General features: G+C 40.7%; 1 protein-coding gene across 4 annotated transcripts in view; it reads right to left on the bottom strand.

The window, feature by feature from the left end:
• Positions 1–15,115, bottom strand: part of LOC141089434 (MFS-type transporter SLC18B1-like) — a 164,642-nt gene that overhangs the window by 131,789 nt on the left and 17,738 nt on the right. For all 4 annotated transcript variants that reach the window (XM_073575839.1, XM_073575838.1, XM_073575840.1 and 1 more), the window contains exon 3: positions 14,325–14,420. In XM_073575839.1, coding sequence (XP_073431940.1) covers positions 14,325–14,420 — 96 coding nt within the window. The remainder of the gene's footprint in view (positions 1–14,324; positions 14,421–15,115) is intronic.

Below are 15,115 nucleotides of genomic sequence, written 5' to 3' on the forward strand. Positions count from 1 at the left end.
TAAACCACTTTTTGGGCGCATGGCAGGGATTGGAACGGAAGGAGCGCCGTTTGACTTTTTCATTGCAGAATTGGCTGGAATTAAGATTGGACGCCATGTCGCGTTTGGAGATGCCCTGATGTGCCTGAACATTGGAAACCCCCCACAAGTGACCCCATTTTGGAAACTAGACACCGTAAGGAACTTATCTAGATGTGTGGTGAGCACTTTGAACCCCAAAGTGCTTCACAGAAGTTTATAACGCAGAGCAGTGAAAATAAAAAATAATTTTCTTTTTCTCAAAAATGATCTCTTAACCCGCTATTTTTTATTTTCCCAAGGGTAACAGGAGAAATTGGACCACAAAAGTAGTTGTGCAATTTGTCCTGAGTACGCTGATACCCCATATGTGGGGGGGAAACACTGTTTGGGCGCATGGGAGAGCCTGGAAGGGAAGGACCATTTTGGAATGCAGACTTTGATGGAATGTTCTGGGGGCGTCATGTTGCGTTTGCAGAGGCCCTGATGTGCCTAAACAGTAGAAACCCAACACAAATGACCCTATTTTGGAAACTAGACCCCCCCAAGGAGCTTATCTAGATGTGTGGTGAGCACTTTGAACCCCCAAGTGCTTCACAGAAGTTTATAAACGCAGAGCCGTGAAAATAAAAAATCATTCTAAGGCTAGTTTCACACTAGCGTACGCGCGAGGTGCGGAGGGCTGCAGACTCTCTCTGCAGCTCCGCCCACAGCTGCACCTCCTCCCGTAAGCTCTTCCTACTTCGGCATGCGTACCCTATCTTTTGCATTAGGTATGCAGGCTGTGCCGATGTATGCGGATGCCTCCGCATGCGTCATTTTGACGGTGCGGCGACCCGCGTCGAACGCAACATGTTGCATTTTGGTGTGGTCACCGCAACGTCAAAATGACACATGCGGAGGCATCCGCATACATCGGCACGGCCTGCATACCCAATGCAAAAGATAGGGTACGCATGCCGAGGTAGGCGGAGCTGACGGGAGGAGCTGCGGCCGTGGACGGAGCTGCACAGAGGAAGTCTGCAGCCCTCCGCACCTCGGGCATACGCTAGTGTGAAACTAGCCTTACCCTAACCCTAATTCTAAGGGTGTGAGCACACGTTGCGGATTCTGCTGTGGATCCGCAGCGGATTTGGCCCTGCGGATCAGCAGCAGTTTCTGCTGCGTTGTACAGTTTTTTCATTTTCTATGGAAAATGAAAAATGCAATGCACACGCTGCGGATTTTTCTGTGCAGATTTGCTGTGGTTTGAAATCCGCCACGTCACTTCTTTATGCAGAATTCGCAGCGGTTTGACACCTGCTCCATTACAGGTGTCAAACCGCAGGGGAAAAATGCAGGCTAATCTGCAATCCGCAGGTAAAATGCAGGTTATTTGACCTGCGGATTTACCTGCGGATTTAGCCAAATCTACACGGAAAAATCTGCAGCAGAATCCGCAGTGTGTGCACACACCCTAACCCTAAGGGTGTGTGCACACGCTGCGCAATGCTCTGCGGATTTTTCCCCGCGGATTTGAGAAAAACCGCAGGTAAATCCGCAGGTCAAAAGACCTGAGGATTATCTGCAGTTTTTCTGCGGTTTTGCCTGCGGATTTCCCCTGCGGTTTGACACCCTGTCTTTGAGCAGGTGCCAAACCGCAGCAGAATCCGCACAAAGAATTGACATGCTGCGGATTTGAAACCGCAGCAAATCCACGCAGAAAAATCTGCAGCATGTGCACTGCGGATTTAATTTTAGATAGATTAGAATAGTACTGTACACCGCAGCAGAAACTGCTGCGGATCCGCAGGACAAAATCTGCTGCAGATCCGCAGCAAAATCTGCAGCGTGTGCACACACCCTAATTCTAACCCTAACCCCAACCCTAGCCCTAATGAAAAATTTGAAAAAAAAGAAAAAAAATTTTATTATGTATCAGAGTGTGTGTGTGTGTTTTTTTTTTACTTTTTTTTTTATTTTGATCACTGTGATACTTTATCACAGTGATCAAAATAAATGTATGGAATCTGCCGTTTGGCAGATTCCAGGCAGGGGCGCACTGTGCATGAGCCGCCCGCCATTTTCCAAGATGGCGGCGCCCGACGGAGCCCAGGACCACCGGAGGGGACCCAGGACCATCGGTGAATATAAGGGGGGGATCATGGACCATATTTCTCTCTCCTCTTATGTGCGATCACATCAGAGGGAGAGAAATTTAATTGAAAATCGCGTCTTTTTTTTCTTGTGGTCGCCGTTAGGGTTAATAACGGCGATCGCAAAAACGGGGTTGGTAAAATCCGACCCGATTCATGTTCTCTGGGGTCTCGGCTACCCCCGGCAGCCGAGACCCCGGAGAAAATCCGACACTGGGGGGGCGCTATTCACTTAAATCACAGCGCCGTTAATTAAGGGCGCTGTGGTTTATGTACCCTTAATGACCACCGTTAAAAGGCGTATCGGCGGTCGTTAAGGGGTTAAACGCCTCCAGTTGCCAGTTCAACTGCTATTTGCAATGTCCATTAACAATGCTCAGGGACAGTCCTTGAAAGTAGTAGGGATAGATTTAAGTAGTAGGGATCGATTTGCAAACTGCATGCTTTTCTCATGGTCAACTTTACGTGATCTGTTCAAGAGTTGGAACTGTCAAAAATCTGTTCATCTTTGCACCGAAAGGAAAAACCAAAAATGTTGTTTATCAAAAGGCTCTTGAATGAGTTGAAAATAAAATACTATCAATACTCGGGTAATCATTTAGTTAATTTGTGTTGCAAATCTGTAGTGTTGAATATATTATGTGAAATGTTTTTATGTGCAATATAATCATTATAATTTGTTATAACTAACCACAGTTGGTTACTATGCCCAGGCAACACCGGGCTCTTCAGCTAGTATTGTATACAAACGAAAAAAATTGGAGTCCCAAATCCACCAAAGAGAAAAAATCAAGATCATTTTTATTTGACCAATAAATATAAGGCACCGAAACAATATACATGAGACAAAATCATAATATAGACAAAGTTTCAGTAAGACAAAGACTCGGGTGCAGCAAAACCACATGCAAACAAGCTTCACAACCTAGCAAGGTAAAGTAACAGGATATACAAATCCCAATAAAGTGACAGTGCTTCAAGTATACCCAGAATAGTAGATAAGAGATGGTAGGTGTAGTACAACTATAGGTAAGAACAATTAAACCAATGTGATTTGTAGTGTTTGCCGTGGTGATAATATGATTGGGATTATACTATACTATATACAGTCATATGTAAAAGTTTGGGCACCCCTATTAATGTTAACCTTTTTTCTTTATAACAATTTTGTTTTTTGCAACAGCTATTTCAGTTTCATATATTTAATAACTGATGGACTCAGTTATATTTCTGGATTCAAATGAGGTTTATTGTACTAACAGAAAATGTGCAATCTGCATTTAAACAAAATTTTACCGGTGCAAAAGTATGGGCACCCTTATCATTTTCTTGATTTGAACACTCCTAACTACTTTTTACTGACTTCCTGAAGCACTAAATTGGTTTTGTAACCTCATTGAGCTTTGAACTTCATAGCCAGGTGTATCAAATCATGAGAAAAGGTATTTAAAGTGGCCACTTGCAAGTAGTTCTCCTATTTGATTCTCCTATGAAGAGTGGCATCATGGGCTCCTCAAAACAACTCTCAAATGATCTGAAAACAAAGATTATTCAACATAGCTTTTCAGGGGAAGGATACAAAAAGTTGTCTCAGAGATTTAACCTGTCAGTTTCCACTGTGAGGAACATAGTAAGGAAATGGAAGAACACAGGTACAGTTCTTGTTAAGCCCAGAAGTGGCAGGCCAAGAAAAATATCAGAAAGGCAGAGAAGAAGAATGGTGAGAACAGTCAAGGACAATCCACAGACCACCTCCAAAGACCTGCAGCATTATCTTGCTGCAGATGGTGTCACTGTGCATCGGTCAACAATACAGCGCACTTTGCACAAGGAGAAGCTATATGGGAGAGTGATGCGAAAGAAGCCGTTTCTGCAAGCACGCCACAAACAGAGTGGCCTGAGGTATGCAAAAGCACATTTGGAAAAGCCAGTTACATTTTGGAAGAAGGTCCTGTGGACTGATGAAACAAAGATTGAGTTGTTTGGTTATACAAAAAGGCGTTATGCATGCGCTGTATTGTTGACCGATGCACAGTGACACCATCTGCAGCAAGATGATGCTGCAGGTCTTTGGAGGTGGTCTGTGGATTGTCCTTGACTGTTCTCACCATTCTTCTTCTCTGCCTTTCTGATATTTTTCTTGGCCTGCCACTTCTGGGCTTAACAAGAACTGTACCTGTGTTCTTCCATTTCCTTACTATGTTCCTCACAGTGGAAACTGACAGGTTAAATCTCTGAGACAACTTTTTGTATCCTTCCCCTGAAAAGCTATGTTGAATAATCTTTGTTTTCAGATCATTTGAGAGTTGTTTTGAGGAGCCCATGATGCCACTCTTCATAGGAGAATCAAATAGGAGAACTACTTGCAAGTGGCCACTTTAAATACCTTTTCTCATGATTTGATACACCTGGCTATGAAGTTCAAAGCTCAATGAGGTTACAAAACCAATTTAGTGCTTCAGGAAGTCAGTAAAAAGTAGTTAGGAGTGTTCAAATCAAGAAAATGATAAGGGTGCCCATACTTTTGCACCGGTCAAATTTTGTTTAAATGCAGATTGCACATTTTCTGTTAGTACAATAAACCTCATTTGAATCCAGAAATATAACTGAGTCCATCAGTTATTAGATATATGAAACTGAAATACCTGTTGCAAAAACCAAAATTGTTATAAAGAGAAAAGGTTAACATTAATAGGGGTGCCCAAACTTTTACATATGACTGTATTACACTTCTCACATTTAAATTGACACGACTATACCTACTATTCTGGGTATACTTGAAGCACTGTCACTTTATTGGGATTTGTATATCCTGTTACCTTATCTTGCTAGGTTGTGAAGCTTGTTTGCATGTGGTTTTGCTACACCTGAGTTTTTGTTTACTTAAACTTCATCTATGATATGATTTTGTCTCATGTATGTTGTTTCGGTGCCTTATATTTATTGGTCAAATAAAAAGTATCGGGGCGTGGCCTGAGCTGGCGATGGTGTAACACGCACGGCTCAGGATCTCTGAGGAGGCATCTCCTAAAGCGACAAATAAAGCAAAAGAAAATAGCTCTCTTCGATAACCCACGGAAGGATTGTTTTCTCGTTACTCAGAGGTACATTCTGATACCCTTGTCTGAGCTTTGGATATTAAAAAAAGACATTTTTGAAATCTGAGGCCTTTTCCTGCAAGGTGACACCATTTTGAACCGTGAGTGAAAAAATCCTTTACCTGCTCCCTCCATTATCCACCGGCTGTCCTTGTCCTCAGAAAAAGTATCTCCACGCTTGTCTACCACACTTTAAAGATTTTTATTGTCTTTTGGAGATATTTTTTTCCGCTGATTGGCGGAAGGATACAAAATAATCCCCACCCTGTGCCGAATTTGACAGGATTTCTCTCGTTGCATAATTAAAAGACATTGACTTTTTTTTTTTTAATCTCCTCTTGTCTGTTTTAGACCCTTTGGAAGTCCCAGGGTGTCCTAATTTAGCTATATTCCCGCTTTGTGCGAGGCTGCGGGAGCTATAACAGCTGTGGAGGGATCTCTTTCATCTCAATGTCCTATCTCAAGTACGCCATTTTCCTGTCATAACAGATCTGTGAGGCGGTAGGGCACAAAATAGTCCGTGATTTGTGCCTATTTCTATGTTACCTCCGCTCCCCACCGCTCCTGTGCGGCTCCACTGGGGTGATCTGCCTTTCTTCAGCGATGCCGTGTATCAGCTGCCGGCTCCCCTGTTGCATATTTTATGAGCGGGGGACTGACATCACTGAGCCCTGTGTGAAGACTAGCCGCCTGTCACGGCTGCATTTAAAGTCACAGGGAGTGCGTCTATATCGGCGCGCAGTTAATAAAGGATTTTACTGTATGCATCATACAATATTAAAAGTGCCATCTGATTCTGTGGTGTATCTCATTCCTCACGGTCCCTTTTATAAAAAGGCATAGGAAGACAAGAATTTTCTATATTTTTAACGTTTATTCAGCATAAACATCACCAATAATATCAATTCTCTCTAAAGGTGCTGTCACACTTAGAGATGCACCAGCGATCCCGACCAGCGATATGACGCGGTCAGGATCGCTGGTGCTTCGCTAAGTGGTCGCTAGTGAGCTGCCACACAGGCAGATCTCACTAGCGACATAGCAGCGGTCGGGGGTCGTTACTTACCTGTCAGACGAGGCGATCCTGACGTCCTCCCGCCCGCGTCCACGCGTCGCTTGTCACCACAGCAGGAAGCCCAGCAGGAAACTGACGACGAGAAAAGGTCCAGGACGTTCTCGCGCGATCACGATAACCAGCGGGGGAGCGGTCGGAGGTAAGTATCAGACATAGCGATATCGCTAGCAATATTGCTATAACGTCACAAAAACCAGTGACGTTATAGCGATATTGCTAGCGATATCACTTAGTGTGACAGGCCCTTAATATAATCCCTGCAAGGCAGGATTCAAAAAAGGGCACAAGATGAGTCACAAGGCTACTCCAGTGTCCAATTCAACGAAAGTGTCTAATACAACTCCTCAAAAAGCACAAAAATTTCAGGATTCTTACAATCCTCACTTTAAAGATCAAGTGGATATCGTTAACCCATTTAAGGCCAGATCTCCTCATAAAGAGGTCATGGATACATCTCTCTCAAAAAGGAAAAATCCTGGTAAAACTTCTGAAAAATTCACATCGCCAGCCGACGCTTCAAGTCCTGAGTCTGGAGATAATTCACCAAACTTTTAGCCGGAAAGGTCAAAATTTAAGATTGATAACACCAATCCTTCTCCTTTCCAAAATCTGGATGTTATATCCATACACTCTGTGGTGCTAATAAAAATATGGATATCTTATAGCCTACATATTGTAATATATTGATTAGTCCATATTGAAATTAACCTGTAATGTCAGGATTAGAAGGTCCCATATCCAGTACCAGAGTTCATGAGGTCAGACCTGCAATGGCTATTGAAATGCAGCCTGTGTGCTGAGTATACTGAAAGACAATGCTTGTTGAAACAGTATGTTTAATCTGGATTACTGGAAAGGATTAACCTTTGTGTACGTACTTGAATTTCAAGAGTAGTGAATGGTGCGGGTATATTGATAAAGCATTATCCTGATTTGCAGGCAAGTGAACCCTGTTGACAAACAGTGATAGATACTGAATACCTTCACTTGGGGGTGGTTGATGGAAAGAAGCTTTCCAACTAATTATGTGTGGTATTCTAATATAAGAGTTGTGTGGTATATTTTAGGACAATAGGAATAACAACCGTATAGATAATTAATATGCTGCTTGAACAAGGAAGTCTTGTGCTCAATAATAGTATGATGCTCGAAGACAAGAGAGACCAAAATGTTTTATGGTCTCATGTAGCAATGATTGTGCATGACATCCATAATCGAGGACCGATTGTGATACATATCTGACATGTATGAGTGTGTGTCTGAGTTACATAGGTATCCAGTTTTCAGAATAGGTGATTATGGAAGTCATGCTGCCCATCTTAGAGCATTATGCTATGAGCATGAAGAGTTAACTTTGTAACAAGCAACATATGTTGAACTTTGAACAATGACAGACAACTTTGACAAGTTGACTAGAGGCAAACAGAGTCTAGGTTATAATCAGTAGCAAAACAACCCTGATGCATTGTGCTATTGTTAAGAGGCATACTAATAGCAAACAAATCTCTGGTTGGTGCAAACACACTAAGAGGCTATAGCAAACAGACCTTGAAGTTTTGTGCAGTTCCAGATTCTGATGACTCAGCATACTGCACAGAGGGAATGTGGGAATATTGTGTATAAAAAGGTGGACCTGTGTCAGTGAGGTGGGGACATTTTCCAGCAGGGGATATTTCCAGAAGCTATCGTGGGTGCACAGTCTCTGTGATGACAAGACCAGAGCATTTCCTTCTCATTTGACACTGTGGTCCCTCCAGTGGAAAAGTGATGTTGCAATACTACTTGGTAATATATAGAATGGATACTTATTTCTCTATGTAAACAAGACAGGGTAATATTATATCTGCCATTCCATTAATTTGGTGTTTTATAATCATTTTATAATAAAATTGTGTTATATCCAAGTAGTAGCCTTCTTTAAACCCGTATCCGAACCTTATTGCTAAACAGTTGGCAATACACACTCTTACATGGATACTCTCGCCCAGAAAATCACGTCCAGTATGTCTCAATCATTTGAAAACCAAAATAAAATTTTACAGTCCACCTTGGATAAATTTAGCAGCAGGTTAGACAACCACGAAAAATGGCTAATTGTAGTGGAAGAACACACTGATGATTTATCAAAAGACACCCATGACCTCAAATCTGAATTTCACAGACTTAAAATTAAAGTTGCGGATAAATAAGACAGGAACAGACGGAACAACTTGAAAATAAGAGGAATACAAGAATCTATCTCACCGGATAAACTAGAAGACTTCGTCAAGACAATTTTCAAAAAAATTACTACCGACACTTACAGACCAAGATCTCATCATAGATAGGATCCACAGACTTCCCAAACCACGGAATATCAATAAAGATCTACCTAGAGATACCATCTTAAGGGTACACTTCAAGATTAAGGAAAAAATTCAACAATCGGTTAAAGATCTAGGAGGTTTTCCAGAACCCTATGCTCACCTTCAGCTATTTACGGATCTTTCAAAGGAAATGATTGAAGGAAGAAAGTCTTTTAAGCCAGTCACTTCCACCTTAAGGGAAAATAATATCCCCTATAAATGGGGCTTCCCACTTAAACTTTTGATAATCTACAAAGGAAAGACGACCGTCCAATTTTCACCTAAAGAAGGAAGAGATTTCCTGTCCTACTACAGGTACCTGACCGCCATAGAATCTCCAACTCTCAAGACCCTGGGCCCTCATCAGAGAAGGGATGATCCAACGGAGAGACCTGGCCAATATATTTACTTACCTTGTTATAAGGCCTCTCTACACTTCTTGATTATTTGGTCAATGTATTGTACTGTACTGCTTATTATTCTTCTTTTCACAGGTTTTTTCACTTCTCTACTACTTTATGGACTCATATCACATGAGATTATTTTCCTTCTGGGAATAGTGTTGTTATGCCAAGGGATGCCTCCAATGGGATCCATACATAAACTTTCCCCACTAAGGAATTAGAGCCTTCCGGATCGGCTCTTCCTGAAGGACAATTTTGTTCTTATTGTTTTTGTATCTCTTTTGTTTTTGGTTTCAAATAGGTATATAGTTTGAGGTTTTTGGACAACTAAGTTCTACAAAGGTAGGTGCACTCTGGTTTCTGCATTTCCTCTACCCCACTTCATACGAACCCAGCCATTCTTGTAACTTGAAAATAAAATTCGTATCATACAAATATCAGGGGGCTAAATAGCCCTTGGAAGAGATTTTCCATTGGTAGGGAGATTAACGGGATGCATCCTGAGGTTGTATGCCTTCAAGAAACCAAGTTCAAAAAAGACAACCACCCTTCTATAAATCTCAAAAATTTCCCATTTGTATTTGAATCTTGCGGCCCACGAAAGAAAGCTGGGGTTTTAACCCTGATTAGTAACTCAATTTCCTTTGAATTGCTTTCTGAAGTAAAAGACGAAAAAGGACATTATCATATTCTCCTGTGCAAATTGAACTGCCAAACCTTCACAATAGTTAATACTTATGCTCCCACCATCAGACAAATTAGCTTCCTGAATAAGCTAATGAAAAAATTAGACACCTTACGATCAGGAACCCTACTTTTGGTAGGGGACATTAATATGGTGCCAAATGGTGTACTAGACTCCACCTCTCCCAGCAGAGAAAAAACGCAATCCTTGAACAGCTGGATTTATAATCACGAGCTATTTGACTCATTCCGCTGTTTGAACACCACATCTAGAGAATTTACTCATTTTTCTGATGGCCATCAGTCGGCATCTAGAATAGATCTGATTCTCACAGATGTCTTCTCCTTGCCAAGGTTCTCCCTCCAGCTCCATACTTAATAAATCTATTTCAGATCATTCCCCGGTAACTGCAGAACTGATAATAGGGTCCCCAATTCATCCCCGATTCATGTGGAAATTCAACTCCTCTCTGCTTCATAACCCCACCATCAAATCTGAAATCAGCTCAGCCTTACAAAATTATTTTAGTGAAAACGAATCAAACCTCCTCAATCCGTTTACCTATTGAAATGCTCACAAGGCGGTCTTGAGGGGAGTCTTGATTCAAATTTCCTCCAGACAAAAAAAATTAATAGGGATAAAATCCTTACCCTACAACAGTCTATTAAATCTAAAGAAGAGAAACTATGTCAATCCTCTGTTTCCTCTAACAAACAAGCTGTATTATCAGAACTTACTGATCTCAGGTTGCAGTTAAGGAAAATCATATTCAATTTTTACGACTCAGCTATTAGATCAGCAAAATGCAAACATTACTTATCTATAAATCGCCCTTCAAAATACATGTCAAACAGAATTGAGAATATACGGAAACGGAATAGAATTGGCAGTATAACTTCCTCTAATGGTACATCCCTGGTCCACCCTAAAGATATTGTAGGAGCTTTTGCCGATTTTTACAAAAAACTGTACAATATCAACCAAGACAACCACAATATGCAGCCATCTACCTCAGAGATTGGATCATTTCTTTCCAGCATGAACCTTCCAAAGCTTAATCCTGAAGACTTAAAACATTCAAATCACCCGGCCCAGACGGGTTTAGTAATGATTATTTCAAGTCTTTTAGTAATATATTAACCCCCCACCTTGTCAAAGTATTTAACTCAGCTTTCCAAACAGGTCAATTTCCTAAAGAAATGCTGGAAGCGACAATTATCGTAATCCCAAAACCAAAATTCTGACACTAGCCAAATTTCTAATTATAGACCTATATCCCTCATCAATACAGACGTAAAAATTTATGCAAAGATCCTGGCCAATAGACTAAATCAATTCCTCCAGAGTTTAATTTCCAATGATCAGATAGGCTTCATCAAAGGAAGACAATCCATAGATGGTATGAGAAGACTCATTAACATAATTAAGCTTATTTCCTCGAACAAACTCAGGGCCACTGTTATCTCTCTTGATGCTGAGAAAGCGTTCGACCGCCTTAATTGGTCATATCTCTAAGCAACTCTCAAAAAATGTGGAATGGCTTCACAGATCATGAGAGGTATTATGGCTTTGTACTCCGGCCCTGGTGCCAGGGTTTATTCCAACAATCATCTTTCCTCTACGTTTAATAAAGCTAATGGGACCAGACAGGGTTGCCCATTGTCACCATTGCTTTTTGCATTAGCTATTGAACCTCTGGCCCAACTAATCAGGAACAGAACAAAGATCTCGGGAATCAAAACTTTGCACAGAGATTTTAAAATAGCGTTGTATGCAGACGATATTATTCTTACCCTCACAGATCCAAGCAACTCTATCTCTGCCTTACAAACCTTAATCCAGACTTTTGCTAAAATCTCTTATTTTAAAATAAATGACTCAAATTCCAAAATACTTGGCTTTAACCTAGGATCAGAACAAGAGGAAATTGAGGGCCTCTCACCTTGGGGGTGGGCCACTGATGGGCTGACATATCTTGGCCTAAAATTCGTCAAAAATGTAAACTCTCTAATAAAAATAAACTTAGAGCTGCTTACTAAAAAGCTTTTTAATGAATTCCATGCATACAGAGATGATGGGCTTTCTTGGTGGGGAAGAATCATGATGGTCAAGTCGTATATTTTCCCAAAAATCCTATACCTACTTCGCTCACCGCCTTTAAAAATACCCACTTCCTCTCTCACAAACCTTCAAGCCTCATTAAACTCCTTTATATGGAATAACAAAAGACACAGAATAGCAAAAAATATTCTATACAACCATAAATCTTATGGTGGAGCTGGTTCCCCAAATATTACGGCCTATTACATTGCAAATTTAGTCAAACAAAGCTCACACTGGTGGCCTCATGATACGACACCAGCTTGGCATGAACTAGAACTGTTCTTTAATAATTATAAACCTCTTCACCTACTAATTCTGAACCATCGCCTTCATAAAAAATTAATTACAAATTCTCATCCGATTTTTCAAGCTATTTCTGAAGCTTGGAAAAAAATTTCTGCTCCAAAAAGAGGCTCTAACAAAGAAGTCACAATAAAAAATCTGGCTCTATCAGTTATCTTTCAAGCGTCTAATCAGACCATTGACCCCATTTGGTCTGAACTTGGACTTAAAAAAAATTAAAGATTTATACAATGGCGTTACTTGTACACCTTACAATAAACTCAAGGAAAGATTTCAATCTACTACCCCTGCTTTCTTACAATATGTTATCCTCAAAGACATAATCCATGAGTTCCTTACTATCTACCCGAGAATCTCTGAACCAGCAGTTAACCTTATTTGTAATATTTTTGGGAGTTTTGAATACATGTACAAATGGTGTAACAATAGCTTTGAAGCGGTAAAGACTCAAAATATTGTCAAATGAGAAACCGAATTGCACACGGCAATTGACCCTTCTGACCTTGAACAGGCATGTACCCTCTCGTATGCCTCTTCCATTTCCTTATCACTACAAGAGACCCACTTCAAGCTTTTAAAAAGATGGTATTATACCCCTGTTAGACTTCATAGAATCAACCCTGACAATTCTCCGCTCTGTTGGAGGGGTTGTGGAAGGCCAGGAAATATCTTGTCCCAAAATTGTTCCCTTTTGGAGAAAGATCTCTAACCTTATCGATTTTATCCTAGGAACACGACTTATTTTGTCTCCTCGTCTGGCCCTTCTTTCTCTGGACGCAGACAAAATTGATACTTCTAACAGGCTATTGATGATGCACATTTTACTAGTCTCCAAACATAGTATTGCCTTTCTTTGGAAAAACCCAAAACCCTCACAATTTAATGAAATTATAGACAAACTTAGCTTTCATCATTCTTTTGAATTGAAATTTGCGAATGTGCATGATCAATTTGCTAAATATTCTAGGAAATGGTCTAGATGGCTGGAGTTGTTCTTTTAGGCTATGTGCACACGTTGCGGATTCCGCTGCGGTTTTTTCCACGCGGAAACGCAGGTAAAACCGCAGGTAAAGTGACCTGCGGTTTTCCTGCTTTTTGGTCTGCGGTTTTGCCCTGCGGTTTCACACCTCTACTATGGTAGAGGTATGAAACCGCTGCGGAAACCGCACAAACAATTGACATGCTGCGGTTTGTAAACCGCAGCAAAACCGCGCGGAAAAAACCGCACCGTCAGCACAGCGTTTTTGAAACCCCATAGGGTTTCATTGTACTGTACTTGGTCAGCGGAACTGCTGCGTTTCCGCAGCGGCAAAACCGCTGCGGAAACGCAGCAGAAACCGCACCGTGTGCACACAGCCTTAAGTCTTCACCCAGAGTGCACCTGCCTAAGGCCCCTTGTGTTTGGGTCTTTGGAACATATATATTATATGCTTATATACCTACCTTTGTAATAATTCACTGCATAATATGCTTCTGCATTAACTTGTTTCATTTTATGTCTTCTTTATAATTGCACTTTATTGTCCTTCCTTTTTCCTTCTTTCCCTTTACATTTTTCCCTCCCCCCCCTTTTTTTTCCCCATCTTTCCTCCCCTATCCTCCCCATTTATTGAAACTCAAATAAAACATTTGGAAAACAAATAAAAATTATCTTGATTTTACTTCTCTTTGGTGGATTTGGGATTCCAATTTTTTTCATTTGTATACAAAATCATTTTTACACTTGTATTACAGTCCTATGCTCAACCATCAAGAGTGGTTGGTAAAGAAATTGTTATCTTACTACCAACGGATCATCAAAGCAACTGCTTTATGTTTCTGGTCTTTCCTGCTGTTATAATCTCAGTTACATAAATGCTTCATGTAGGCTAGCTAAACATTATCTTTTATCACGCAAATACTATAACTGCAGGTACAGACCTGATCATACATGAATAATTGTTGGAATCGCTTCATCTAAACACATTGAAAAACAAAACTACTACCGGTAATTATATCAAATAATTTTTTAATTTAAATGTTCATGGGAACAGAGAGAAGAGAGGAGAGAAAAGAGAGAAAGAAAGACTTGGGCTTAGAACACCCCTTTATGTTATGGTTATCTGACCAAAAAAACTAAAAATAAATTACACATTAAGGATAAGAAAGACATACTCACATACTTCCCTAGTATCAATGAGCTTAAAAAATTGAACAATGCAAAGCAGCCAAATATCAATCCAATCACTGTGTTACTAACACCTTTCTTTGTTGCCTAGAAAAAGGAGAAACAAAATATGAGTATCGTTAAAGGAAAAAATGTGTAATTACTTTTGCCGTGTCCTCCAACAAAGAACAGAGACGGCTTATTCAAATGACCGTATAGTTGCCATATTTTATGGTCCATTTTACAGATGCAATTTCCGGCCTGACTGCTGGTTTCCTGGCACAAACAGTTTCATACAGGTCTATTAGGCCCTTAGTTAAGGTCAGGAGACCCACTCTGGGGGTAGAGCGGACCAGAAAATAAGTCCACTACAAAAGAGACAAAATAATAGCATGACAACCCTGAAATGAAACATCGCAAGTACGGATTAAAGCTCAGCATTGAAATGGTCTCACACTTACAATATAACTTTAAAGCGAACCTGTCACCCGTTTCGGCCACTATAAGATGGGGCCACTGCCTTTCATGGCTTATCTACAGCATTCTATAATGCTCAAAAGGGCAGTACACCTGCACAGGAGCGCGATGCCGGGGACCGATGAAGCAAGCAGGAGGGCGGCCCGGACCCGGACACCCATCGGACCGGACCGCCCCCTCCCGGGTGAGTATAATAAAAAAAATACTTTTCTTATTTTTCAGCCGGGGGCTTATCTACAGCATTTAAGCAGGAGAAATACACTGGAAGAATTGACATGCTGAAGATTTAATAATAATAAGAATAATAATAATAATAAATAATAATA

The sequence above is a fragment of the Dendrobates tinctorius genome, unplaced genomic scaffold, assembly GCF_039654945.1.
Source record: "Dendrobates tinctorius isolate UK_male_01 unplaced genomic scaffold, ASM3965494v1 ptg000046l, whole genome shotgun sequence".
In the NCBI taxonomy this organism is placed as follows: domain Eukaryota; kingdom Metazoa; phylum Chordata; class Amphibia; order Anura; family Dendrobatidae; genus Dendrobates; species Dendrobates tinctorius.